This window comes from Trachurus trachurus, assembly GCF_905171665.1.
Source record: "Trachurus trachurus genome assembly, chromosome: 6".
Classification (NCBI taxonomy): Eukaryota; Metazoa; Chordata; class Actinopteri; order Carangiformes; family Carangidae; genus Trachurus; species Trachurus trachurus.
In genome coordinates, this window is record NC_139897.1 from 30361818 (window position 1) to 30387413 (window position 25596).

Sequence of the window (25596 nt, forward strand, 5' to 3'; positions counted from 1 at the left end):
CAAGAGTAAAAAAATCTAAATAAAGGCCAAATAAAAGAAACTGTCAAACACAAAAGATGCACTATTTTGAAAGATTTTGTTTTATATTCTGATGCCAAAAGGTTTTTACCATTTTCATTTTGTGGAGAAGAGAGCCACAATGGCGGCTACTGGCTAGTACGATTTAAACAGGAAGTAATTGTCGAACCTGTCACAATTTTCAAAGTAATTAATTCAAACAATTTTTTTTTTAAATGGAAAAACAATACCTTTATTCTTTACCCCTCTAAATGCCCCATGTGTGTATTATTTTTGAAAAATTTTGGCTTTTAATAGAGATTCTCCATATTCAACCTTTAACTAATGCTTAATAGTGTGATAATAATAATAATGGATTATATTTAGCGCATTTCTATTGTTACCCGATACCATAAGCACAAGATTTCAACCTCCAACCCTTTGGTTATTGGACAAGCGAGCCACTGACGCCCCACAGTGTGTACTTATTATTGATTATCTGATGATGCCCAGACCATTTCAGTTTCAGAAACCCATCAACTGTGTAGTCTACCATCTTATAAGTTAATAAACTTAATACACTTAATATTAATAGATCAATACTCACAGTTGTGTTTCAGTGCTGGTGGATGTGACTGTCTCTGACCTTTGTGTTGAGTGTGAACACTGCCTGAATCACTGTAGATCAGCTGTGACACGTGGGAAGATGTGCTGGGTGATGAATCCACGTGGACAGCATGTGATGAAGCAGCAGCAGCTGTGATGACTCTCTGTTTATGGTTATCGCCAGCATCGATTAAGGAGAAGCTGTTACTGAAGAAAACTCCAGTCAGACCACGGTGAAGCACACTGATGTTTCCAGAAGCTAACCTCCTGATTTTAAAATGAACTTTTTTTTAAAACACTGTAAACGCTAACCAATACTGTAATTGTGACAAAAATGAATGAGTTCTAACAAACAGCCAAATATAAACTGTATTCCACATTAACCAGACACATTAAAATACACTGATGTGTGACATTTAAGAGGAGCATGAGCAGCTAGAGAGTCATTGAGACATGAGGAATATCAGTACATTTAGCTAGCAGGCTAACATTAGCACCATTGCCAACCAACAGATTAAAACACTTTGTTAATATCAAATCGACCAAATCACATTTTACTACTTAAAACTCAAATCACACAATACCTTGTTCCTGTCAGTGAGGAGCTTAATTATGACGAAGATCTTTATACTGTGGAGTCAGATCTGATCACTGTCCTTTGTCTGAAGCCCGGGAAACTCAAACTGCCGACAAACTACCGGAAAACTTCAAAATAAAAGGTCCGTAATAGTGCAAAGACTTAACAAAATAAAAGCTTTAACGAAGTGGTTACCGATTTAAGTAAAGGAAAAGTAACAATGAAAAACACCAAAGAGATCTTTTTACTAAACGTAGCCTACTCCAGTTTAGTTGTTTCAGTGGCTCCTTAGAAAACATGCGCATCGCATTTTATTGTTGTTACCATACAATTGATTGTATGAGGCTATATTATTTTATAGTGCTAATACTGCTTTTGTATTTTGTGCGATTTTGTTACAGTTATGAATTTAACTTAGTTTGTAGCCTAATATAATCATTTGCAGTATTTTATTTGTATGGATGTTTTGGTGCACTCCTTGAAATGTTTGGATAACTTTTGTGTCTTTACTGGATGACTTTGGTCCCGCCTGCCCTTGTGTTACGGGTAAAGGTCTTCCCTGCATGTACGTTTTGCTGTGAATTAACGGTCTCACTGTTGCATCAGTGTCTTTTTTTTTTTTTTTACCCACAACACGCTCATAGAGCAGTTACACACTTGTTTATCAACTGACAGAAATGGAGCAAAGAGCAGTAGAGCAGGTTAGTACAGGTAAGAGCACGCCGTCACGTCAAACAGGTGAGGCAACTTTCATAGTTTCACTTTTGACCAACGTTTATGTCGCAGTTTATTTTCTCGTGTGAAGGTAAGGTGAACGGTTTGAATGTTTTCCTCGTTAACACCTGTTGTTACCTGAGTTCTCTGCTTTTAAACTTCTCATTGTTGTGATTATGTTACTGTAGCTGAGTCAGAGCTGTAACTGTAAAGTCTGGACCGACAGAACCGTGACATCCGCCATGTTGAGTGGATGTTGTCGGTAAGAGCAGAAGCACAGAGCATAATATAGGTTGTTTGTGTGCAGCTGGAGACTTTGTGTACATCTGTGACTTTGTCTGTGGTGAGTGGTCTGTCATAGATTTACACTACAGGACTGATGTGGACTCAGTGTAGCGGGCTGAGCGGCTCACAGGGTTTTTAATATGATGTTCAGAAAGACAGTGAACACCACAGAGGCTCCTGCTTCAACAGCTACTACAGTCTATTGATCAATACTGTTACTGCCTATCATCAGTACCACTGACACTGTCTCTGTGTCCCCACCATTCATGTCTGTGATTACACACAGCAAACACTCTGGGTTATTGATTATTGGACACAAATCATCAATATTGTAAGAATCTTTTAGAGCTGCAACAGTTTTACATTTTTAAAGCAGAAATCTTCATTTTTCAGGCTCAAACACTTTCCTTGTTTTCTTTTATTTGACTGTAAACTGAATATTTTTGTCTCTTTGATTGTTGCTGTGACAAAACAAGACATTTGAAGACGTGGCCTCAGACTGAGAGGAACTTGAACGCATCATTTGTCTGTATTTTCTGCCATTTGATGGAGAAGACGATAAATGGATTGACAGAGATAATAAGTGTCAGTGGCAGCTATAGAGTGTTTTTCTCTCCTTGAATTTCCAGTGTGAGTGAATTGACTGAATGTTGTGATAGTGGAGCTGTGAGGTGAAATAGGTTGAGGCCCAGTTGTTGTGTGTGTAACAATCAGCTGTAGCTTGTTTGATCCAGTGGTTTTCTACAGGGACGCTGTCCACACAGAGACTGTGTCACATCAACTCAGTGGATCTCAGTCCTTGTGTGTGTCAGTGGATGGAAACAGTCGTCCATGGATCATGTTGCTGGGCTGCTCTTCACTTCACTGCAGCTTCATGACGCCATCTAGTGGACTGATAGTAGAAGTACAGCAGCTGATGGCAGCTTCCTCTTCCTCACTGCTGTGTGACTGCATTCAGCTGACACTGATATGAAGCAGAGAAGAAGAGCCAATCAGTGGAGGAGCAGCTGGAGACATGATGGACATGTGAGCTGCTGTGCACATGAATGATGTGTGTTTCCTCTGCAGGTGAAGCTACAAAGTGTGTGTGAGCTGATGTGGATGTGACCTCAGCAGCATGGATCAGTGTGAGGACAGAGAGGAGGGAGCCCCTCCCTCTAAAACCACTCTGTGTGGGGAACATCAGGGCCAGACCAGAGGTCAAAGGTCAGAATTAAAACTAGGGGTGTGAATGTGTACGAAAATATGTACACATGTACACTGTGTATTTTTTTTCGTGTACACATGTACACGCTTCAGGACCGCTATAGGTTGCTATAGCCTTATTTTTGTTTAGTCTGATATGCGCAACCGGTGGAAGCACTGACACTGCAGCCACCGTGCCGGCCACTTTTTTTGAAGGCATCTGCATTAACATTTTTTGACTTGGTAAAATTTAAAACTGCATTAATCATGTATAAAGCAAAAAATAATCTTCTTCCTTGTATAATCCAAAAATAATTTCATGAGAGGGAAGGTTGTAAAAGATATGATTTAAGAGGAGAACTCAAACTGCAACAGCAAAGTGTAAGATCGACTCTTAAAAGTATGTGTATTTCTGTCTGAGGAGTTATTCTATGGAATAGCTTGGATGTAGAGATTAAACTCAGCAAAAGTGTTCATCAATTCAAAAGTAAGTTTAGAAAAGGAGTGTTTGAAATGTATAGCAGAGAGGAGGAGAGATAAAAGTGATAAATGATGTAAACTAATGTGATGACTGTGGGGGGGAGGGACTTTGGAGAGTGACTTTGTGTTTTGGTTGTGTTGTATGTGTGTTGTCTGGGGATGGAAACTGATAAGCTCTGCTTCTTCCATCCCCATTTCAAACAGTGTTAGTTGTTGTTAGTGTCTGTTGTTGTTGTTGTTGTTGTTATTGTTGTTGTTGTTTGTCCTGTTCGATATTTGGTTATATGGTGTCCCGTGGCTGTGGATGTTTTTGTGTTGTATGTGAGATATGATTTTTTTTTGGTTTGAAATAAATATATAATCTAATCTAATCTAAGATCCGCCCAGTGAGCGTTCAGAGTCGACCACCGTACCACCCCCGGTCTCGCTGACCTTCCGGTCCTCCACCCTTCCTGATCCGCCGCAAGTTGCAAGAGCCCCACGGAGCCCAGTCTCTCCCTCCTCTCCCACACTTCAGCACCTGTCCGCGGCTACAGCTTGGCTCGCTCCACCGTCCTTTATTTTTGAAGTATAACTAATAATAATGCAACGTATTGCCTAACTATACACGCATATGAGTGATCAGAACAGTAAATTGTTTACGCTACTTTTATAAGGAGTAAAGTCATTTAAAACGAGGCGCGAGCCGAGCCGAGCCGAGCCGACACTGTGCAGCCCAGGACAGGTGCTGAAGTGCGGATGAGAGGAGTGGACAGACCGGGCAGGAGCAACCAGCCCAGAGACGTCTCGTCAGTCCTCGGCCGTCTTCAGTGTCTCTAGACACCCCTTTCAATCCGTTTAAGGTTATTTGTTTGTGTTTAGGGAGACTATATTTGCATAGAATATTTTTTGGCAACCAGAAAAGCAATGTTTGACCCGGCGTTTATTTCGGATGGGCGTTTACTCGGTGGCGGCGCCATCACACTCGCTCGCAAAAAAAAAAAAAAAAAAGACAAGGAAAAAAGGAAAAAAAAACGCACTCACGCACATTTTGTCTGAAGGAGGGAAGCGCGTCACAGCATCATTTTTTATTAAATCATAGTTTTCTCTAAATTAAGACAGTGTGAGGGACTATTTTTCACCCAGCCCCCCAAAATGTACGCTATGTAAAATAAATAAATAAACAAATAAAAAAACATTGCGTGTATCGTTTAGGGATATTTTACTAAACGTTTACAGTTTCATTCCGTGTAAACGTTTACACGTGTACAAAGTCACACCCCTAAAAAACTGTCAGACTTTTCTCTTTAAAAGTCAGTTGTTGAGTTTATTAAAAGATTGAAGATATTTTTCATCAGTTTCTCTCCAACATGCACATTTATCAGTTGTGTTGTTGTTTCAGGATCCAGCAGCAGAGACCAGACTCTCCTGAACCCAGCTGTCTGTCTTTAAAGAGCGACCGGTCAAAGGGCCGGTACATTAACTTTAAAGGAGGACGTGGATCAGCTGATCAGATGTAAGCTGTAACTGACAGTCAGATTCAGGTTATTGTAGAAATGAACCAGTCTGTACGACGTGTTGTTGGACCAGGTCTGAAATCAAAGTGTCTCTGTCTGTTGTGAACGTTCTCAAGGGACATATAAAGTCTATCTTGTATTATCTCTCTGTACTGATGTTCACTTGACACTGATTCCTCCACAGAGTGGAGCAGGAGAGCTCAGAGGTTCCCAGTGGTCAGTCTGCCCAGCAGCATCAAACACACCTGGACTCCATGTTTATGGTGGGTACATGTCCAACAGCTGCTGTTACATCTGTTGTGTTCACAATCATCTCCATGCTGCACTTTGACACCAGTGGATTGTCAGTCTGTCAGGTTTTAGTTTGATGCTGTCACTCAGAGTTTCTGTTCCAGCTGCTGGAGGACAACATGGTGACTTTTGTGGTGAACGAGCTGAAGAAGATCCACAAGTTTGTGAGTCCAGATTACCAAGAATGCTCAGGGAGTCAGAGGGAGGATGAGGAGGTGATGGATGGTGAGGATGAAGAGCAGAGGAGCATCAGAGATGCATTAGTGAAGATCACAATGAAGCTCCTGAGGAGCAGGAAGCAGGAGGAGCTGGCTGAACGTCTGCAAGGCAGTAAGAGGATTTCTGTAAAGATTCAACATGATGGACAAATAAGATGTTCACTGACATCAACATATGGAGGGAAGCATGTTCATATAGTTGTTATATAGAGCAATTATCATGTTAAATCTATAATTGGTCTGATATCCTGTGTTTTTATTCAGAACATTTTGCTCCAGTTTGTCGATGCAAACTCAAATCTGACTTGAAGAAGAAGTTCCAGTGTGTGTTTGAGGGGATCTCTAAAGCAGGAAACCAAATCCTTCTGAACCAGATATACACAGAGCTCTACATCACAGAGGGAGGGGCTGGAGAGGTCAATGATGAACATGAGGTCAGACAGATTGAAACAGCTTCAAGGAAACCAGACAGACCAGAAACAACCATCAGGCAAGAAGACATCTTTAAAGCCCCACCTGGAAGAGACCGACCAATCAGAACAGTGATGACAAAGGGAGTGGCTGGCATTGGGAAAACAGTCTTAACACAGAAGTTCACTCTGGACTGGGCTGAAGACATAACCAACCAGGACATACACTTCACATTTCCCTTCACCTTCAGAGAGCTGAATGTGCTGAAAGAGAAAAGGTTCAGCTTGGTGGAACTTGTTCATCACTTCTTCTTTGAAACCAAAGAAGCAGGAATCTGCAGGTTTGATCAGTTCCAGGTCGTCTTCATCTTTGACGGTCTGGACGAGTGTCGACTTCCTCTGGACTTCCACAACACTGAGATCCTGACTGATGTGACAGAGTCCACCTCAGTCAACGTGCTGCTGACCAACCTCATCAGGGGGAAACTGCTTCCCTCTGCTCGCCTCTGGATAACCACACGACCTGCAGCAGCCAATCAGATCCCTCCTCAGTGCGTTGACATGGTGACAGAGGTCAGAGGGTTCACTGACCCACAGAAGGAGGAGTACTTCAGGAAGAGGTTCAGAGATGAGGAGCAGGCAAGAGAGATCATCTCCCACATCAAGACATCACGAAGCCTCCACATCATGTGCCACATCCCAGTCTTCTGCTGGATCACTGCTACAGTTCTGGAGAAGCTGTTGAAGACCAGAGAGGGAGGAGAGCTGCCCAAGACCCTGACTGAGATGTACATCCACTTCCTGGTGGTTTATCTAAAACTGAAGAAGGTCAAGTATGATGGAGGAGCTGAGACAGATCCACACTGGAGTCCAGAGAGCAGGGAGATGATTAAGTCTCTGGGAAAACTGGCTTTTGAGCAGCTACAGAAAGGAAACCTGATCTTCTATGAATCAGACCTGACAGAGTGTGGCATCGATATCAGAGCAGCCTCAGTGTACTCAGGAGTGTTCACACAGATCTTTAAAGAGGAGAGCGGCCTGTACCAGGACAAGGTGTTCTGCTTCGTCCATCTGAGTGTTCAGGAGTTTCTGGCTGCTCTTCATGTCCATCTGACCTTCATCAACTCTGGACTCAACCTGATGTCACAACAACAAATGACATCTCTGTGGTCTCAAGTGTTTAGAGACACCTTTACACCTTTCTACCAGAGCGCTGTGGACGAGGCCTTACAGAGTCCAAATGGACACCTGGACTTGTTCCTCCGCTTCCTCCTGGGTCTTTCACTGAAGACCAATCAGACTCTCCTACGAGGTCTGATGACAAAGACAGGAAGTAACTCACGGTCCAATCAGGAAACAGTTCAGTACATCAAGAAGAAGATTGAAGAGACTCCCTCTGCTGAGAAGAGCATCAACCTGTTCCACTGTCTGAATGAACTGAATGATCGTTCTCTAGTGGAGGAGATCCAACAGTCCCTGAGATCAGGACGTCTCTCCACAGATACACTGTCTCCTGCTCAGTGGTCGGCTCTGGTCTTCATCTTACTGTCATCAGGAGAAGATCTGGACGAGTTTGATCTGAAGAAATACTCTGCTTCAGAGAAGGCTCTTCTGAGGCTGCTGCCAGTGGTCAAAGCCTCTAACAAAGCTCTGTAAGTGTAGAGATAGTTGGATTTATTCATCATTATATAATGACAGGTTTGTGTTTTCAACAGGACAGAAAATAAATTCCTTTCTTCTTTAATTCATCTGATTATCTCCTCAGACTGACCGGCTGTAACCTCTCAGAGAGAAGCTGTGAAGCTCTGTCCTCAGTCCTCAGCTCCCAGTCCTCTAGTCTGAGACACCTGGACCTGAGTAACAACAACCTGAAGGACTCAGGAGTGAAGCTCCTGTCTGGTGGACTGGAGAGTCCACACTGTAGACTGGAGACTCTCAGGTGAGGATACATCAAGCTGTTTATCTGATGACACTTGAACACAGCAGCAGGTGTTGACAGTGGTTTCCTGTGTTGTTGTGTGTGTTCAGTCTTTCAGGATGTCTGGTCACAGAGGGAGGCTGTGCTTCTCTGGTCTCAGCTCTGAGCTCCAACCCCTCCCATCTGAGAGAGTTGGACCTGAGTAACAATGACCTACAGGACTCAGGAGTGAAGCTGCTGTCTGGTGGACTGGAGAGTCCACACTGTAGACTGGAGACTCTCAGGTGAGGATCCATAAAGCTGTTTATCTGATGACACTTGAACACAGCAGTAGGTGTTGACAGTGAACGGGTTGTTGTGTGTGTTCAGTCTGTCAGGATGTCTGGTCACAGAGGAAGGCTGTGCTTTTCTGGCCTCAGCTCTGAGCTCCAACCCCTCCCATCTGAGAGAGCTGGACCTGAGCTACAATCATCCAGGAGCCTCAGGAGTGAAGATGCTGTCTGCTGGACTGGAGGATCCAGACTGGAGGCTGGACTCTCTCAGGTATCGAGGCTGCTGTAGCCACACACACTGTCTAATAGAGGAGGAGGAGCTGGAACATTTTCTATGGCCCCGTTCACACCTGATCACACCTGGTATTAACATCTGTCTCAGGTGATTGATGCATTGATGATATCAGATCTGATCACTGAGACCATATCCAGAGGTGGTGTAGGCCACGGTGAAGCTCCGCCCACTCCACTGACGTCCTCTGTCACAATCTGACTCATCCCAACACAGTTTATACTGAAGCGAAAATCTTTGAGTGTTTCAAACATGAGCTGTGCAGCTTCCATCAGTCACAGTGATGAACTACTGGGATCAGGAGTTTCTCCTCATGACTTCAGTGTCTCTTCATGACTCAATAGCTGTGTCTCAATTCAGCGGCTGCAGCCTTCGGAGGACCCAGCCTACACGGTCTCCGGAGGCAACGGTTTCGGAGGCTCCTCCGGAGGCTGCGTCAACGGTCGGTCAAGTGTCGGTAAATGAAACGGTCTTTCCTGATTGCGTCCAAATGTAAACAACATCCTAAAAATATCCTAACATCAAACATTTGAAAGTGGCGCTTGCAACGGCTCTTCCATTCCTCCGCTCCTAACCTGTGCGGCCAGCAGAGCCCGGCTCAGCAGGCGACACACCTCCAAGCCGGCCGCAGAGCGGGGATATGGCGGAGAGCCGCTAACGTTCGATAGAATGCTACGTTGCTAATAACAACAGTGCGCAAAGAATCTTGGGATATGGGAGGCCACGAAGGATAGGTGCAGTGCGTCCTCCTAGAACAGGCAAAGGAAGGCTGCATTCGTCGGCCGCATTTGGATGACCCTTCGAATTAAATTGAAATGGGACAGCCTTCGTGCAGCGCTGTATGTAATCGGCCTTCAAATGCAGCCTCCGAAGGCTGCAGCCCCTGAATTGCGACACAGCCACTGTGTCATATTCAGGAGAAGAGTCTTGTTGTAGAAAAAAGTAATTTGACACAGTGTTGAGATGTTATACTGCCCCCTACTGACGGCTTTTGTAAGTGTTTTCCTGTTCTGAATAAAAAACACGTGAGACAACAATAGGTTGCAACATGGAAATTTCAGATGGAGCACTTGCTGAAGGCAAAAGGACTGTGGGGCATGGTAATGGAAACAGATGTGCTAGCAGCAGGAGCTAATGCTACTACACAAGCTGAGTTTCAATGATGGAAAGAAAAGGCATTCTCCGTTTTGGTGCTAAATGTAAGTACACCCCAGCTGTACCTGATAACAAGCTGTCAGACTCCAAAAGAAGGGGAACTGCCCATTGGTCCGACCTCCCATTGGTTCGACCTCCCGTTAATCCGAAAAAATACCCACTGGTCCGACCTCCCATTGGTTCGACCTCCCGTTACTCCGACAAAATCAACCACAAGTCGGACCAATAGGAGGTCGAACCAATGGGTGGTCCCGTTAGTTCGAACTGTCATCGCTACTTTGTGACAAGCTCCTCCATTGATAGGAGCATGCAGCTCTCTCTCTCTCTCTCTCTCTCTCTCTCTCTCTACGCACATCATACACATACACGCGCGGCCCAGAATATCACCATATTCAGTCAGAGAGCCAGATCATGTCAGATCGCGCACAACCATCATAAATGCTGATCAAGATGTGTAAACTGATAATCAAAGCCCCGCTCCCGGAGAACAGAGTAAAAGAAATACACTTTTTTTTCTCTCCCCCCTTCCGCTCGAGCGTGGCTGAACTTGGCCGGCTTGAGCTCACTTCACGGGCGCGAGCCTGCTGCAGCCGCTGCTGCTGCTGACAGCAGACAGAGAGAGAGAAAAAAAAGTAAATTTCGCTTTGGTTAGGTTCAGGCAATGAAGAAAGGAGTTGGTTAAGTTTAGTAAAAACACCAGGTAGAGGCTAGACAGGCTGGAAGCATAATGAGCGTTATATGTTATTAATATGAAGTGCTTGTTTTGCAGTTAATTATGCACATGATCCGTTTGATCCCAGAAAGGAAAAAAGGATCAATGCGCAGCCTCTGTTTCCTTTCTGATTGCGTCCGTCTGTCTGTTCGGAGTGGGAGAGAGAGACAGAGAACCCAATCCACCTGTCTGTATACCTGTCTGTAATGTAAGTTTGATTTGATGAGTGTCAAGGTTTAAAGCAGAAGTGAGTGATCCGGTCGTTTTCGCTAATGCTGCGTTCCAGGCAGGTTTTTGAAATCGTAAATTACAGCTTCAAGTCACAACTTACGACTTTGTAGCGTTCCAGGCAACCCACTCGTGTTTTTCCGACCTGTTTTACCGGTGAAAGTCACTATAACGGCCACTCGTAACTTCCGACCGGTGAACTCGTACCAGATCGAACTGGTACCACTTCACGGTCGGAAAAATACGAGTTTCCTTGAACGCACCATAACAGTCCTCGTCGCTACGTCACCACATTCACGGCGTTCCTTGGCTGCACACACAGCCCTGCATGCCGTTCTCTCTCCTCATTGGATAAAAACTGTAGGATACGATAAATGTTTTCTCTTCGGCTCAGAGCAGAGCAGAGGGACTGAGAGACCCGTGTTTCAGTCCAAACACTCACAGTGCGTAAAAGTCGTGCGTAATGACAGCTCCTCCTTGGTGAAACACAATAAACTGCACCTCTTCTTCCACGTGTGTCTTATTGACAGGTGGAGCCTATATGAATAATGATATAAATGCATAGTGAAAATGGAGAGTTTGACTAATAACTAGTCCAGTTCGAACTAATGAGGACCTCCCATTAGTTCGAACTCTCATTACTCCGATTGTCGGACCAATGGGAGTTCGAACCAATGGGAGGTCGAACTAATGGGAGGTCGGACTAATGGGAGGTCGGACCAGTGCCATGGACCCAAAAGAAGCGTGGGATACGCTCAGAGGACATTTTGAGAGAGACACTCTTGCAAATAAACTGTTCTTAAAGAAAAAATACTTCAGATGTGAAATGAAGGAAGGAGAAAGTTTAAAGCAGTACTAAAGAACTTTCAGTTTTGGTTGAGTTTGGCGGCGCCTGTGGACCAAAGCGGTAGTGTTTTGCCTGAAGGAAGACTCCATTTCCCATTAACACTAGCGTGAAGCCCTGTAAATATCCTGCATTAAAATTAACAGTAGACATCAAAACTAAGTTTCTGTTTCCAGTGGATCATTTCAAAGTGAAAACACAAACATAATCCATTGCTAAAGTGCCGTTTTGCCTGTTCCCTCCTTGTTGTGACTCGCAAAAGTGAAAGTGAAAGTAAAGTGAGAGCCGGGTTCCTACCATGCTTCTCAAAGCTGCTTAGTGTCAGAGAAAGAGATACAGACCCCCTTAGGCCACGACAGAGGTGTCATTCAACTTGTTGTAAGTCGATGTATCATCACAAAAGTTATGAAAATATTTTATGAAGGTTGAAAAGTTACTTAGTGCTGCTTTAACTGAACATTTAAAACGAATGAAGGAACTGGGTCCGTGTACGTTTCGTTAGTTTGATTTTTCCTTTAAACCGAACTGTCAGAAAACGAAAGTAAGCTGGTAATTTGGTTTTCCGTTTCAAACCAAAAACCAAAAAACCACAATTCAGGCTGGTTTTTTGTTTTTTGTTTTTTTGTTTTTAAAACGAAAAAACGAGGAAACCAAAATCAAATTACGGTAAAATTTTGATTGTCTTTTTGTTTTTGATCTTAAACAACACATTAACGCCGATGACAGACCGGAAGTGTCAGAACTTCAAAATAAAAGCCCAGTGAATTGCGTTATAGCCACAGACTGTAGATGAATGGCCTATAAAATCTTTTTTTTTCTTTGTAAATGTTGTGTTTTGAGCACATGGATACATTTTCACAGCTGTACTTATTTTTACACATGAGCGACAAGCTGATCGTTAAATAGTTCATCTTCCTTAGCTACTGTTCTCCTCGCTGCGCTGGGTCTCTGTCTCCGCTGCGCTGTAGCGCTTCGCTTTGCTTCCATTCAGTCAGATCATTTTCACAACGTGTTCTGGGCTGGGCCCGTCTCCGGTCCCAACCCGGCTCGGGACAGGCTGTCCCTCTCTATAGCAGAGGGTGAGGTTAGCTTCAGTCCTGCATTAACGCCGATGACAGCCTGGAAGTGTCTGAACTTCAAAATAAAAGCCCAGTGAATTGAGTTATAGCCATAGACTGTACTGTAACCTATAAATAGCCTATGAAATCTTTTTTTTTTCTTTGTAAATGTTGTGTTTTGAGCATATGGAAACATTTTCACAACTGTGTTTATTTTTTACACATTAGCGGCCAAGCTCATCGTGCCACTCCAGTCAGTCTTCACAGACAGTCCACTAAGAGTTTCTGAACATTTCCTCCTCAGTTTGTCCCAGGCGGCGGCAGATAGTTTTACTTTTTTTTTTTTTTTTCATGGCTTGAACGCCATTATATGAGACCCGGCTATTAATTGAATACCGGCTGATTGTTTTGTTATTTGAGGAATATAGCTATATTACAGGCTCCCTTCCCGGCACGGGGCACTATTGGCAGCTTAGATGAGGGGAATCGCCGTGCGTAATGGTCGCGCGTAATGACAGCTCCTTGCCGGTGAAACACAATAAACTGCGCTACTTCTTGCATGTTTGTCTCATGACATGGTGGAGCCGTCACAGAAGTCCGCTGTGAAAATGATCTGACTGAGTGGAAGCGAAGCGCTACAGCATGCGCAATGGAGACAGAGACCCAGCGCAGCGAGGGGAACAGTACATGAGGAAGATGAGTTAACGATCAGCTTCGCTATGTGTAAAAATAAGCACAGCTGTGAAAATGTATCCATGTGCTCAAAACACAACATTTACAAAGAAAAAAAAAGATTTTATAGGCCATTCATCTACAGTCTGTGGCTATCACGCAATTCACTGGGCTTTTATTTTGAAGTTCCGACACTTCCGGTCTGTCATCGGCGTTAATGTGTTGTTTAAGATCAAAAACAAAAAGACAATCAAAATTTTACCGTAATTTGATTTTGGTTTCCTCGTTTTTTCGTTTTAAAACCAAAAATCAAAAAACGAAAAAACCAGCCTGAATTGTGGTTTTTTGGATTTTGGTTTGAAACGGAAAACCAAATTACCAGCTTACTTTCGTTTTCTGACAGTTCGGTTTAAAGGAAAAATCAAACTAACGAAACGTACACGGACCGAACTGACTGACAAGCTTGGAGCAATAGGTGCTATAATTGTAGTTTGCCATCAAGCTATGCTACTGTGACAGTTGAGGTTCCTGTCACTATGCCCCCAATTGATCATGTGCCCTAGCTACTTGGCCAAGGGGATGTCCCTTTGGCCAAGTGGCAAGCGCGCATGACTCTTACCCGGGAGGTGTGGGGGCCCTCTTCACCTTGCCACACTACAATTGTCACTGCATTAGAAACAAAGATGGACAATTTGACACTGCAGTTTGTTCAGCAAGCATTAATAAATGAAGAACAAAAGAAAGTGCAAGCAGATGATAATGGAGCTGCATCGGGTGGTGCATCAACCATGTCAACGCAAGTTCGTGGAGATATGCAGCCTAATTCTAAGGCAGTCGGACCTGACAGATCCAGCTCATGGAGATGTTATAAATGTGGAAAAGAAGGTCATATAAAGCGTCCAAAGGGAATAAAGAAAAAGAAATTCCACAAGGCCAAAAGCATGATGTGTGAGGAAGAGTCATCTAAGAGTGCTTTTGTAGTTAAAGAGACTAATCAGGATGAGATGTCACAACAGGCTCAGTGGTTGATTGACTCTGGAGCATCAAAGCACATGACTTGCTATAAAGAATGTCTTCAAGACTACCAACAGTTTTCAGAACCACAGTCTGTAAAACTTGGTGATGGTAGAGTGGTGGATGCACTCAGACTTGGTAACATCAAACTCAGAATGACATTCAAAGTCAGTGATGTAAAAAATGTCACAATGTATGATGTGCTGTATGTTCCCAAGTTATCCGGAAATCTTTTCTCAGTGGGAGCTGCTACAAGAAAAGGAAATACAGTGCAGTTCAAGAAGTCTCGCTGCTACATACATGGGAAAGATGGAACTCTCCATGGGATGGGAACACAAAGATCTGATGGACTATATCAGCTGGACGTTGAGGGACGTTTGCCTGTGTGTCATGGTGCATCAAGTGCATCAGTAACAGCCGGCCTGTGGCATCAGCGCCTGGGTCACACCAGCAAATTAAAGGAACTCAAACATCTGGTAAATGGAGTGGATTTTACTGCAGAGAAAGAAGCTACCTTCTGTGAAGCCTGTGTGGAGGGCAAGCTGTCTAGAAAACCACACAAGCCAGTGGGAGAGATTCGCTCCAAACGTAAGTTGCAGTTGATTCATAGTGATGTCTGTGGTGACGGTCCCATGCAGACTGAGTCAATAGGTGGAGCAAAGTACTTTGTGACTTTTATTGATGACTATTCCAGATGTTGCAAAGTCTACTTCCTGAAACAAAAAAGTGAAGTTCTTAGCAAATTCAAATGAGTGTGGACAGAAAGTCACAAGGCTGAGAACAGACAATGGTGGAGAATACACATCCAGTGAATTTCAAGAATACTTGAAAGCTCAAGGTATCCACCATGAGATGACTGTACCTCATACACCTCAGCAAAATGGTGTTGCTGAAAGGAAAAACAGAACACTGATTGAAGCAGCCAGAAGTATGCTGTCTCATGCTAAGTTGCAAAAAATGTACTGGGAAGAGGCTGTAGCAACTGCAGCATATATACAGAACAGGTTGCCCACATCTATTCTGAAGAAAGTGACACCATACCAGAGATGGAGTGGCAAAAAGCCGGACATGAGTCACATGAGAGTTTTTGGTTGTGTTGCTTATGCACATGTTCCAGACACAGAAAGAAGAAAACTGGACAAGAAAGCTGTGAAACCTCGATTCATGGGATACATGAACAATGCAAAAGGCTACCGTCTCTTAGATTAAGAAAAAAGGAGGATTCTCATTCGTCGAGACGTCATCTTCAATGAATCTGACTTCGGTTGGAAACAAGAAGTGGAAGTATCCAGTTCAGAGAAGGAAATATCCATCAATACTGATGAACGGGAAACACCATCTGACGAGACCACTGTCAGTGAATCTGCTAGAGAAAGCAGCAGAATCAGGAAGCCTCCAAAGAGATATGGATATGATGAGTTTGCTGACAAAGTAACTGTTGATCATATTGCTAATGTGTGTTGTGTTACAGAGCCAAGCACACTAAAAGAGGCATTGATGAGTCCTAATGCAAAGGAATGGCAGGAAGCGGCTGACCTGGAATATGAGTCACTGCTAGAAAATGAGACATGGGACTTAGTGGATTTACCAAAGGATCGCAAGGCAATAGGATCGAGGTGGGTGTTCAAAGTCAAGCATCACAGTGACGGACGAGTGGAGAGACACAAGTGCAGACTCGTTGCTAAAGGCTACTCACAGATGTATGGTGCTGACTATGATGAAACATTTTCACCTGTGGTACGATTGAGCTCGATTCGTACATTACTGTCTTTTGCTGTCCAGAACAATCTACATGTACACCAGATGGACGTAGTAACTGCATTCCTAAATGGACATCTAGAGGGAGAAATCTACATGGAGCAACCAGAGGGATACATCAAACCAGGACAGGAATATCTTGTGTGCAAACTGAAGAAGTCAATATATGGACTGAAACAGTCTCCTCGCTGTTGGAGTAAAGGCTTTCACAGAGTTCATGAAAGACATTGACTTTAAACAGAGCACATCAGACCCATGTGTGTTTGTGAGAGCTCAACAGGAGCTAGAGATTCTGGCTGTGTATGTTGATGATCTGATTTTGATTACAGAATCAACAGAAAGCATGGATGAGCTGAAACAAGCTCTCAAAAGACGCTACAAGATGAAGGACGTGGGGGAACTGTCTTACAGTATATCCTGGGCATATCTGTTGTTCAAGACAGAGCAAAGAAGTGTGTATTTCTGCATCAGAAGCATTACATTGAAACCATTCTCCTGAAGTATGGAATGAACAATGCTAATCCCATTGCAACCCCTGCAGATGCAAATGTAAAGTTAAGAAAAGATGATGGTGTCAGTAAACCAGTGAACCCAAGTACTTATCAGTCCATGGTAGGTAGTTTGTTGTATGCAGCAATGGCCACACGACCAGACATAGCACAAGCAGTGAGTGTTGTGTCAAAGTTCAATGCAAATCCAAACACTGCACATCTGACGGCTGTGAAAAGAATTCTTCGATACTTGAAGGGAACAGTGAATCTTTCCCTCAAGTATGAGCAGTCAGAGTCAGGAACTTTGATTGGTTTCTCAGATGCTGATTGGGCCGGAGATCAGGATGACCGTCGCTCAACAACTGGAAATATGTTTTTCCTGAGTGGAGGAGCAGTGTGTTGGTTCAGCAAGAAACAAGCAACAGTTGCACTGTCAACAGCAGAAGCCGAGTATATTGCACTCAGCCAAGGAGCTCAAGAAGGTACCTGGCTGAAGCGATTACTGACTGAACTTGGAATGAGTGATTCGCCTACAGTGATCCTGGAGGACAATCAAGGAGCCATCGCAATCGCAAAGAATCCAGTCAATCATTCAAGAACTAAACACATAGACATTCGCTACCATTACATTCGTGAATGTGTGCAGAATGGGCAAATACAAGTACAGTATTGTCCAACAGTTGATATGAAGGCAGATACCTTGACCAAGCCACTTACAAGACAAAGGTTTGAGTACCTTAGAAAAGAGATCGGGCTTTACCCTGTTTAAATCTGTGTAATATGCTTACTGTACTGTCATTGTTCAATATGTTATATGTTGTGAAAACAGTACACAAGGTAACAGAGAATAAGAGGAAAAAATAATAAGAAAAATAAACTTATGTAAGTTTGAAATTATTTATTATTTTGACATTATTTGTGAGCACTGATCTTAGTTATGGAAATTGCTTAAGTGCTTAAATGCCAGTGTAAAATTAAGTGGGAGTGTTGTAGAAAAAAATAATTTGACACAGTGTTGAGATGTTATACTGCCCCCTACTGACGGCTTTTGTAAGTGTTTTCCTGTTCTGAATAAAAAACACGTGAGACAACAATAAGTCTCTCCAGATATTTGATCAGACTTTATTTGTGTGAGTGTATTCCGGAAACATTTCAGCTGCAGCTGGTTTAAAGTTATGGTTATGGTATCTTTACTGTGGAGTCAGATCTGATCACTGTCCTTTGTATGAAGCCCGGGAAAATCAAACTGCCGACAAAGAGACGTCTACCGGAAAACTTCAAAATAAAAGGTCCGTAATAGTGCAAAGACTTAACAAAATGAAAGCTTTAACAAAGTGGTTACCGATTTAAGTAAAGGAAAAGTAACAATAAAAAACACCAAAGAGATCTTTTTTACTAAACCTACCCAGTTTAGTTGTTTCAGTGGCCCCTCAGAAAACATGCACATAGACAAAAATAGACAAATTCTGAAAACTTGACAAATGCTGTGTAGGCTATGTTTACAACTGAAACAGCTACAGCTGGTTTAAATTGAAATGCAGCGCAGCGCTGTGACGTAATAATCGGCCTTCAAATGCAGCCTCCGAAGGCTGCAGCCCCTGAATTGCGACACAGCCACTGTGTCATATTCAGGAGAAGAGCTCTGAGTCTCTCCAGATATTTTGATCAGACTTTATTTGTGTGAGTGTATTCAGGACACATTTCAGCTGCAGCTGGTTTAAAGGTATGGTTGGTAATCATGTTCAGAAACACTTTTTGTTATACAGGGTGAAATCGTCCTTCTATCCCGAGAGTAGTCAATACATTATGTATTCAGAAAAAGGAACAAACATAATCAGACTCTATGGCAGCTGGAGGACTGACAAAACTCTGACCAATCCATGTTTTTTGCTCCGAAAAGGAAAATCCAATCAGATTCCTTCATGTCTAGTTCTGCCTACGCCCAATCAAGCTGCCATCTCTCTCCCTCCTCTCACATGTGCGATCAGAGTCTTCACCCACATCTGCGTAAAGGTGGAGGCTTGGTTTCAGAGAGAAGTCTGAGGAAAGGGGCTGGGACCTTTGACTTGTGTATTTTCAAAATGTGGCCTGATAGAACGATTTTTCCAAAATCTCCAACACTAACTCTAACTGCTCCTGAACCAACAGAGTGTTTGACCTGAACAGTCCCAGAGACTGTAGACACCTGAGTGTGGACACACTAATAACAACACAACAACAACAATCAAACCATGTCCACTACTCAGAGACATTCGTCTCCCAGCGTCTCCAACCAAGGAGGAAATAAGAGACAGAAATCAGGTGGAACCATCAGGTCTCTGTCTGGTCAGATATTGATGATCAATAATCAGCTCAGTCTCTCTGAGATCCTGATCTTGTCCTGATGAGATCTGTTGTTGTGTTGAGGAGACAGTAAATCACAAGTGTGACATCCAGATGTCATCACTGTCCAGAGGCCTGGAGCTGTCAATCAGAAGAGAGAGAGTGTAGTGAACAGTGTAATAATCAGTGTTTGTGGCTGAATGTGTGTGTGATCAAACAGCTGTTTTCAGACTGTGTGTGCTGCTCAAACACGTCTGACTCCAGATCAGATGAAGACACAAAGTGGCTCCTTAATGAAAGTCTCCAGCAGCTGGAGCTTCACTTCCTGTCTGAGTCCATGTGCTCTGAGCTGAGCCTGGTTCTCTCGGCTCTACAGTTTCTCTGCTTCCTCTGGACTCTGACTTCAAGTCCAGTAAAAATGTGTGGACAGGTTTGATGGAGCTCAGGACTGGTCCTGAGGACGGCTGCTTTGTTCCACATGATGTGACTGATCTCAGTGAGTCAGTGTGTTGCAGCTGATCTGTGTGAAGAGCAGAGAAGAACAGAGTCATTGATCATGAGATCCTGATCCGTCCTGTCACTGTGATCAGATGGTTTCTATTAGAGCTCCTTCATCCACTCACTGCTGCTGTGGCTCCTGTGGAAACCTGCTCACAGCCTCATTCTTCAGCTTCCTGTGGAGTTTTCTTCAAACTAACACAAGTTGTGTTCACACTCAGTGTTTCTCACTAAACTCACTGTTTCACTGAGCTCTAACAAACGTGTTGAGTGTGTTTCCTTCCTCATCAAACACTGAAACCACCACTCTTCTTCTTCCTCCTCCTGTTGTGTCTTCATCTTATTTGCTGTGACGTGTGTTTTGCAGCTTGAGAGTCAGAGAGTGAAAGTGTGTGTCTCACACTGAAGTGACATCACATGGAGAAAACACATGATGAAGTGTTTCCTCCTCGTCTCCTCCTGCTCTGTATCATCACTAGATAAAGACTCCAGCTCCTTCTTCTCTGTGCTCAGTGTTCATCCATACATACCAGCCTCCATGTGAACACAGTGATAAAACAGTGTGTGTGTGTGTGAGAGCCATGTAATGTCCATGTGTGCATGCTGACAGAGAACGTGCTGCTCTGACCCCCCTCCTCCTTTCAGGGTGCAGCCTGCTGGAGGCCGATTCTTGACACCAGGTCTGAGGAAGTGCAAGTGTAAGTGTGTTTTTATTTTGAGCAGCACATTCAACCATCTTCACACTGTCACATCACTGACGTCATGAGTCTTCATCAAACTGTCAATAACTGATCACATGATCAATAACTGCAGCTGTGTCTTGTTCTCTCCATCAGATTCCTGTCGACTCACAATCGACACAAACACAGTGAACACAAACATCAAACTGTCTGACAACAACAGGAAGGCGACACATGTGAAGGAGCATCAGTCATATCCTAAACATCCAGACAGATTTGACCAGTATCATCAGCTGCTGTGTTCAACTGGTCTGACTGGTCGCTGCTACTGGGAGGTCGAGTGGAGAGGAAAGGTTGAAATATCACTGAGTTACAGAGGAATCAGCAGGAAAGGAGTCAGTGTAGACTGTAGGTTTGGATGGAACGATCAGTCCTGGAGTCTTGACTGCTCTGATGGTCGTTACTCCGTCTGGCACAATGACAGAGAGACACCTGTCACCTCCTCCTCTGTCTCTAGCAGAGTAGCAGTGTATGTGGACTGTCCTGCTGGCTCTCTGTCCTTCTACAGAGTCTCCTCTGACTCACTGATCCACCTCTACACCTTCAACACCACCTTCACTCAACCTCTGTATCCTGGGTTTACACTCTGGTCTGGTTCCTCAGTGTCTCTGTGTTGAGTGAATCAGAGTCTCCTCCTGTCACAGAAACCTTCTCACTGTTGAACAGACAGTTCAGTCTCTACATGTCTGTCTCTGTCTCTCACTCACGTTTTCACATTCATGGATTAAATCAGTTGATTTTTTAAAAATATTTTCTCAATGATTCTTGTAAACTTCTTCCTCTTCCTTTAAAGATGGTTGATTCATGATCAACTTTACAGGCTGTTTGTGAGCTGGTCACAGGTAAACAGACACAACAATAAACACAACTGGAAACAAACATAATGTTGTAGAGACGCTGAATATAATGAATTACATGTGATTTCTTTTTCTTTGTGGTTTTACTGAATCATTACTGCATTTCCTGCTGATGTAAAACCATCAGCTAATCCTACCAGCTAATGATTTTTCTGTATGCCGCTGAGTTCATTATTAAACTGTATTAATCTCTGTCCTGTAAATAATTTGATGTGAAACAATTAAGAAATATATATTGCTATATTGCTTATATCTTGCTTTTATAAAACGGTTACCAATAAAGACAATATGAAAGAGGAATACGTAATCAATTTCATGTAGTTTTTATTCAACCAGAAATATTATCTAATCAAACAGCCCCACTGTGAAAAAAATAGCCCCATCTCTCAGGACGTTAGCTCCAAGTTAGCTCTGCATGTCGTCTTTTCCTCCTCTATTTTTAATAATCTGATTCTTTGTGGCTGGTTGCTAGTTTGCTGGTAGGAGGTAAAACTAGAGGAGGACGCCACAAAATAAATGTGCTGGTAGGATTTATCTGATCTGAAAACTGATCTCAGGCACATTTGGTCTTTACATTGATAAAAGGAAAAGGTTCATCTACCTCTTTATTTTGGCATTCCCACATAGGCTGCATGAACATATCATTCCACCCCTTGTCATTGATACAAAGTGACATGTAAAAAAAAATCCTCATGTGGATCTTAACCCCCCCAATGTTTACTGTAACATCCTTGCCTATGATGCCCCCCGCTGGTCAAAACAAGACACCACACCAACAGACACAAAAGCTGTTTTTAATATTTTATTCATGTATAAAATACATAATCTCTAATCTCTCTGCAACAAACGACAGAAACGAATGTAACAGGTTGGGTTTAACCATCTGTGTGTGACGACCTTCACACTAAAACATCGAAAATAATAATCAATTATTTTATTTTCCTAAAGTTTTAAAGGGATGGTAGCATTTTTTAAAAGTGGGGTTGTATGATCTACAAATAGCCCCTAAGTACTTAAATTGCAGTAGCAGACTCTCTGCACTCCTCCCGTTAGCAACGCCAGCCCATAATAGCCCTGCCCAGAGATTTACAACATACAGTGTTGTGAACAGACCCAAAGAAACGGCCTATTTTCACGGCCTAAAAGAGGTTTTACCTGAAAAAAAAAATACACAGTTACATCGTTAGCTATAATATAATTTTTTCCAGCCCTTCAAAATGCAGGAAAAACACAGTTTTTATTTGGACCTAACCAACTCACGTATCCCTCCGCCCAGGGTTAGCGTCCACCGATCAGCAGTTGGTTAGGTCCAAATAAAAACTGTGTTTTTCCTGAACTTTGAGGGGCTGGAAAAAATTATATTATAGTGAACAATGGAACTGTGTATTTTTTTTCCAGGTAAAACCTCTTTTAGGCCGCGAAAATAGGCCGTTTCTTGTATGTTGTAAATCTCTGGGCAGGGCTATGGGCTGGCGTTGCTAACGGGAGGAGTGCAGAGAGTCTTCTACTGCAATTAAAGTACTTAGGGGCTATTTGTAGATCATACAACCACACTTTAAAAAATGATACTATCCCTTTAACCTAAAATCTTCTGAGTTCAGAGTTAATTCTCTCTTAAACCAAACACCGATCATAACCTGATCAGACCTGAACTCATCAATAGCCCAATCACCAATCAATAGACGAACAGTGAAAGTGAATCAGAGTCAAACAGCATTGAGTTCAGACGTGAGGTCATCGATCAGTGACCTCATCATGAACAATAAACAGAAACTCTGAGGTTGAACCTTTGACCTTCAGTCAGACTGACGATCTGAACTTTCTCTTAAAGACACAGTGAACGTTTCTTTGTGAGGTCATGCGACGTTGTGATGTCATCACTCCTCCAGGCTGCCGTCGCTGAGCAGGAAATGAGGTCTGACCAGCGACAGCATGGGGCCCCTCGGGGCCCCGGCCAGACAGTACGCCTCGTCCGGCCCGACGCCCCGAGACCGCAGCGTCCTCAGCGCGGCGCAGCAGCTCTCTCTGCCGCCGCGCGCCGTCACCATGACGAAGCTGAGCGGGCTGTCGACCATGCCGAACCTCCGCCGCATCTCACCGAGCCGAGTCGACAAACTCTGCAAAAGGAGAGAGACAGTGAACGCAACCTCCAGGTCAGAGCAGAGGACGACCAGACAAGGCCGTTTTATTTGTATCGCCCGTTTTTACAAACAGTTTGTCTCAAAGGGCTTCACATCCCATCATAACAACATCCTCTGCCCTTTGACCCTCACATCCACTGAGGAAAAACTCCATGGAAAACCCTTTTAAAGGACAATTCCAGGTGAATTCAACTCGGGGGTGTATGTTCCTAACATTTTAGGTCCAAAAGAAGGAATCTGAAGATTTGCAGTTTAATTGTTCCTGTTTTGCGGTAGTTGTGTCTGTCCCCGCATCGCCACGGCAGCAATGAATGGGAGCGGATGCAAGTTCCGCTGTTTAGGCTGTTTACATCCCTCAAAGCCGCAATTTTTTTTCCACAGACAGCGTCAGATGGCGACTCAAACATGCACCGAGAAGTTTATTTACTTCAAGCAAGCCGACATGTTTGTAAAACTAGATCTAATTCAAAGTCTCTGGGAGTCTCGCGCGAGACCCAGTTGCCGCTCGGTGTGTTCAGGTGCAGTGGGAAAGCTACCGTTTGTGTCATAAACACAGGAATATCAACTCTTGACTTGCTTCAAGTGTACATTTTTTTCCACAGACAGCATCAGGTGGCGACTCAAACATGTGCTGATAAGTTTTTTTTAGAGTTGATATTCCTGTGTTTATGACACAAAACGACTGCACCTGAACCGACTTTGAAGCAAGTCAAAACTAACTAACTACCACAAAACAGGAGCAATTAAACTGCAAATCTTCACCAAATTCACCTGGAATTGTCCTTTAAAAGTGAAAAACTGGAGAAACCTCAGAGTGAGCAACAGAGGAGGGATCCCTCCCCCAGGACAGGCAGTAGATGTCGTATACAGACAAGTTTATACTGTATACAAACAGTTTATAACATGGAATATGAGAAAGGTTAACAAGAGCTGATGAAAGAGGCAGCTGGCGGCGGCGGCGGCTAGTAGCTACCTGAGCGGCCCGTTGACACGCCGACGCCGGGCTGACGTCGGGCTGGACGACCGCGTCGCCACAGAATAAAACTCTGAGCTGCTCAGACGAACAGGAAGCCGTCTGCTGGTCCAACAGCGCCGAGAGGACGCCTGGACCGAGGACAAGGAGGATTCACCTTCTGACACCACACTCACCAATACACCATCAATACATGATTAGAGCTGCAACAATGAATCAACTAATCAAACAATAATTGATTATTCAATTAATCAACTATTTTGATAATCGAATAATCAGATGGGTAGTTTTTTTAAAGGGATAGTTAAACATTTTGGCAAATTGGCCCATTGCCATAATCCCTATAGTCATAGCAGTAGGTTCGTTACCTTTAATTGTCGGTGCAAGGTATTTTTAGAACAGCGGAGCAGAGCCGTGAGCTGCTCAGAGCTACGCTACGGAGGCTCATGGGATTTCTTGGTTTCCCTCATCAAACTCATCAAATACACAATCCAACAACTCCAAAACGCTCTGGTGGACAAGTTGTGACCTGCACATTCACCACGCTATGAGATAATAACAGAACGTTACCAGACAGAGTTGTTTTAGAGGGAAATTCAGAGACTGCTTGATGAAAAACTGTCCCTGAAGGCAACGTGCATCCGCGGTTTTGCATTTGCCTCGAAAACAACTCTGCACTGACAATTAAAGGTAACAAACCTACTGCTAATAAGGGATTATGGCAATGGGCCAATTTGCCAAAATGTTGAACTGTCCCTTTAAGAGAAAAAAAAGTCCAAATTCTTTGATTTCAGCTTCTTAAATGTGAATATTTCTGGTGTATTTGTTCCTTTATGACAATAACAAACAATAAACTGAGTCTCTCTTTGGTTTGTGAAGAAAACAAGACATTTGAGGACGTCGTCTTGTGGTTTGGGAAACACTGATTTGGCATTTTTTAACATTTTATTGACCAAACAACTAATCGATTAATCGTTTAAATAATCAACAGATTAATCGATGACAAAAATAATCATGAGTTGCAGCCCTATACACGATCAATCCATTACCAATATGTTAGCAATGGAGGGGAACTTCATCATATTTTAAGTTTTAATCATCCTGCTGTGAAAACGTGGCGTCGTCGTGGTGACGTGGTGGTGGTGGTGAAGAAGAGACGAAGCCTCCTCACCTTTCTGCGACGCCTGCGACGCCTCGTCTCTGTCCGTCGTCAGGAACAGCTGCACGTTGTTGTCCAGCAAACAGTCGGTGAAATCCTCCTCAGCCGAGAAACAGAAGCTGCCGACGTCCAGACCTGCAGCAGAGCGACGGTGACCATGACGATGATGACGATGATGTCACAACAGGAAGTGAACACTGACCCGTCACTGATCGGATAAACTCTTAAAAAGT

The 25596-nt window shown here is 43.5% G+C and overlaps 1 protein-coding gene and 1 pseudogene across 2 annotated transcripts in view; one reads left to right on the forward strand and one right to left on the reverse strand.

Moving 5' to 3' along the window:
- The first annotated feature begins 5906 nt into the window (after positions 1–5906).
- Positions 5907–25596, forward strand: part of LOC310987928 — a 198261-nt pseudogene continuing 178571 nt past the window's right edge. Inside the window, exons 1-4 of the transcript in view lie at positions 5907–5961; positions 6114–8198; positions 8288–8461; positions 8547–8720. The product of the transcript in view is annotated as an uncharacterized misc_RNA (transcript). The remainder of the gene's footprint in view (positions 5962–6113; positions 8199–8287; positions 8462–8546; positions 8721–25596) is intronic.
- LOC310987601 (cytosolic 5'-nucleotidase 1A-like) overlaps positions 22514–25596 on the reverse strand; it is a 44525-nt gene continuing 41442 nt past the window's right edge. Inside the window, exons 4-6 of the mRNA XM_083973930.1 lie at positions 25376–25498; positions 24205–24335; positions 22514–23207 (exon numbers count right to left, since the gene is read on the reverse strand). Coding sequence (XP_083830056.1) covers positions 22968–23207; positions 24205–24335; positions 25376–25498 — 494 coding nt within the window. The 3' untranslated portion in view covers positions 22514–22967. The remainder of the gene's footprint in view (positions 23208–24204; positions 24336–25375; positions 25499–25596) is intronic.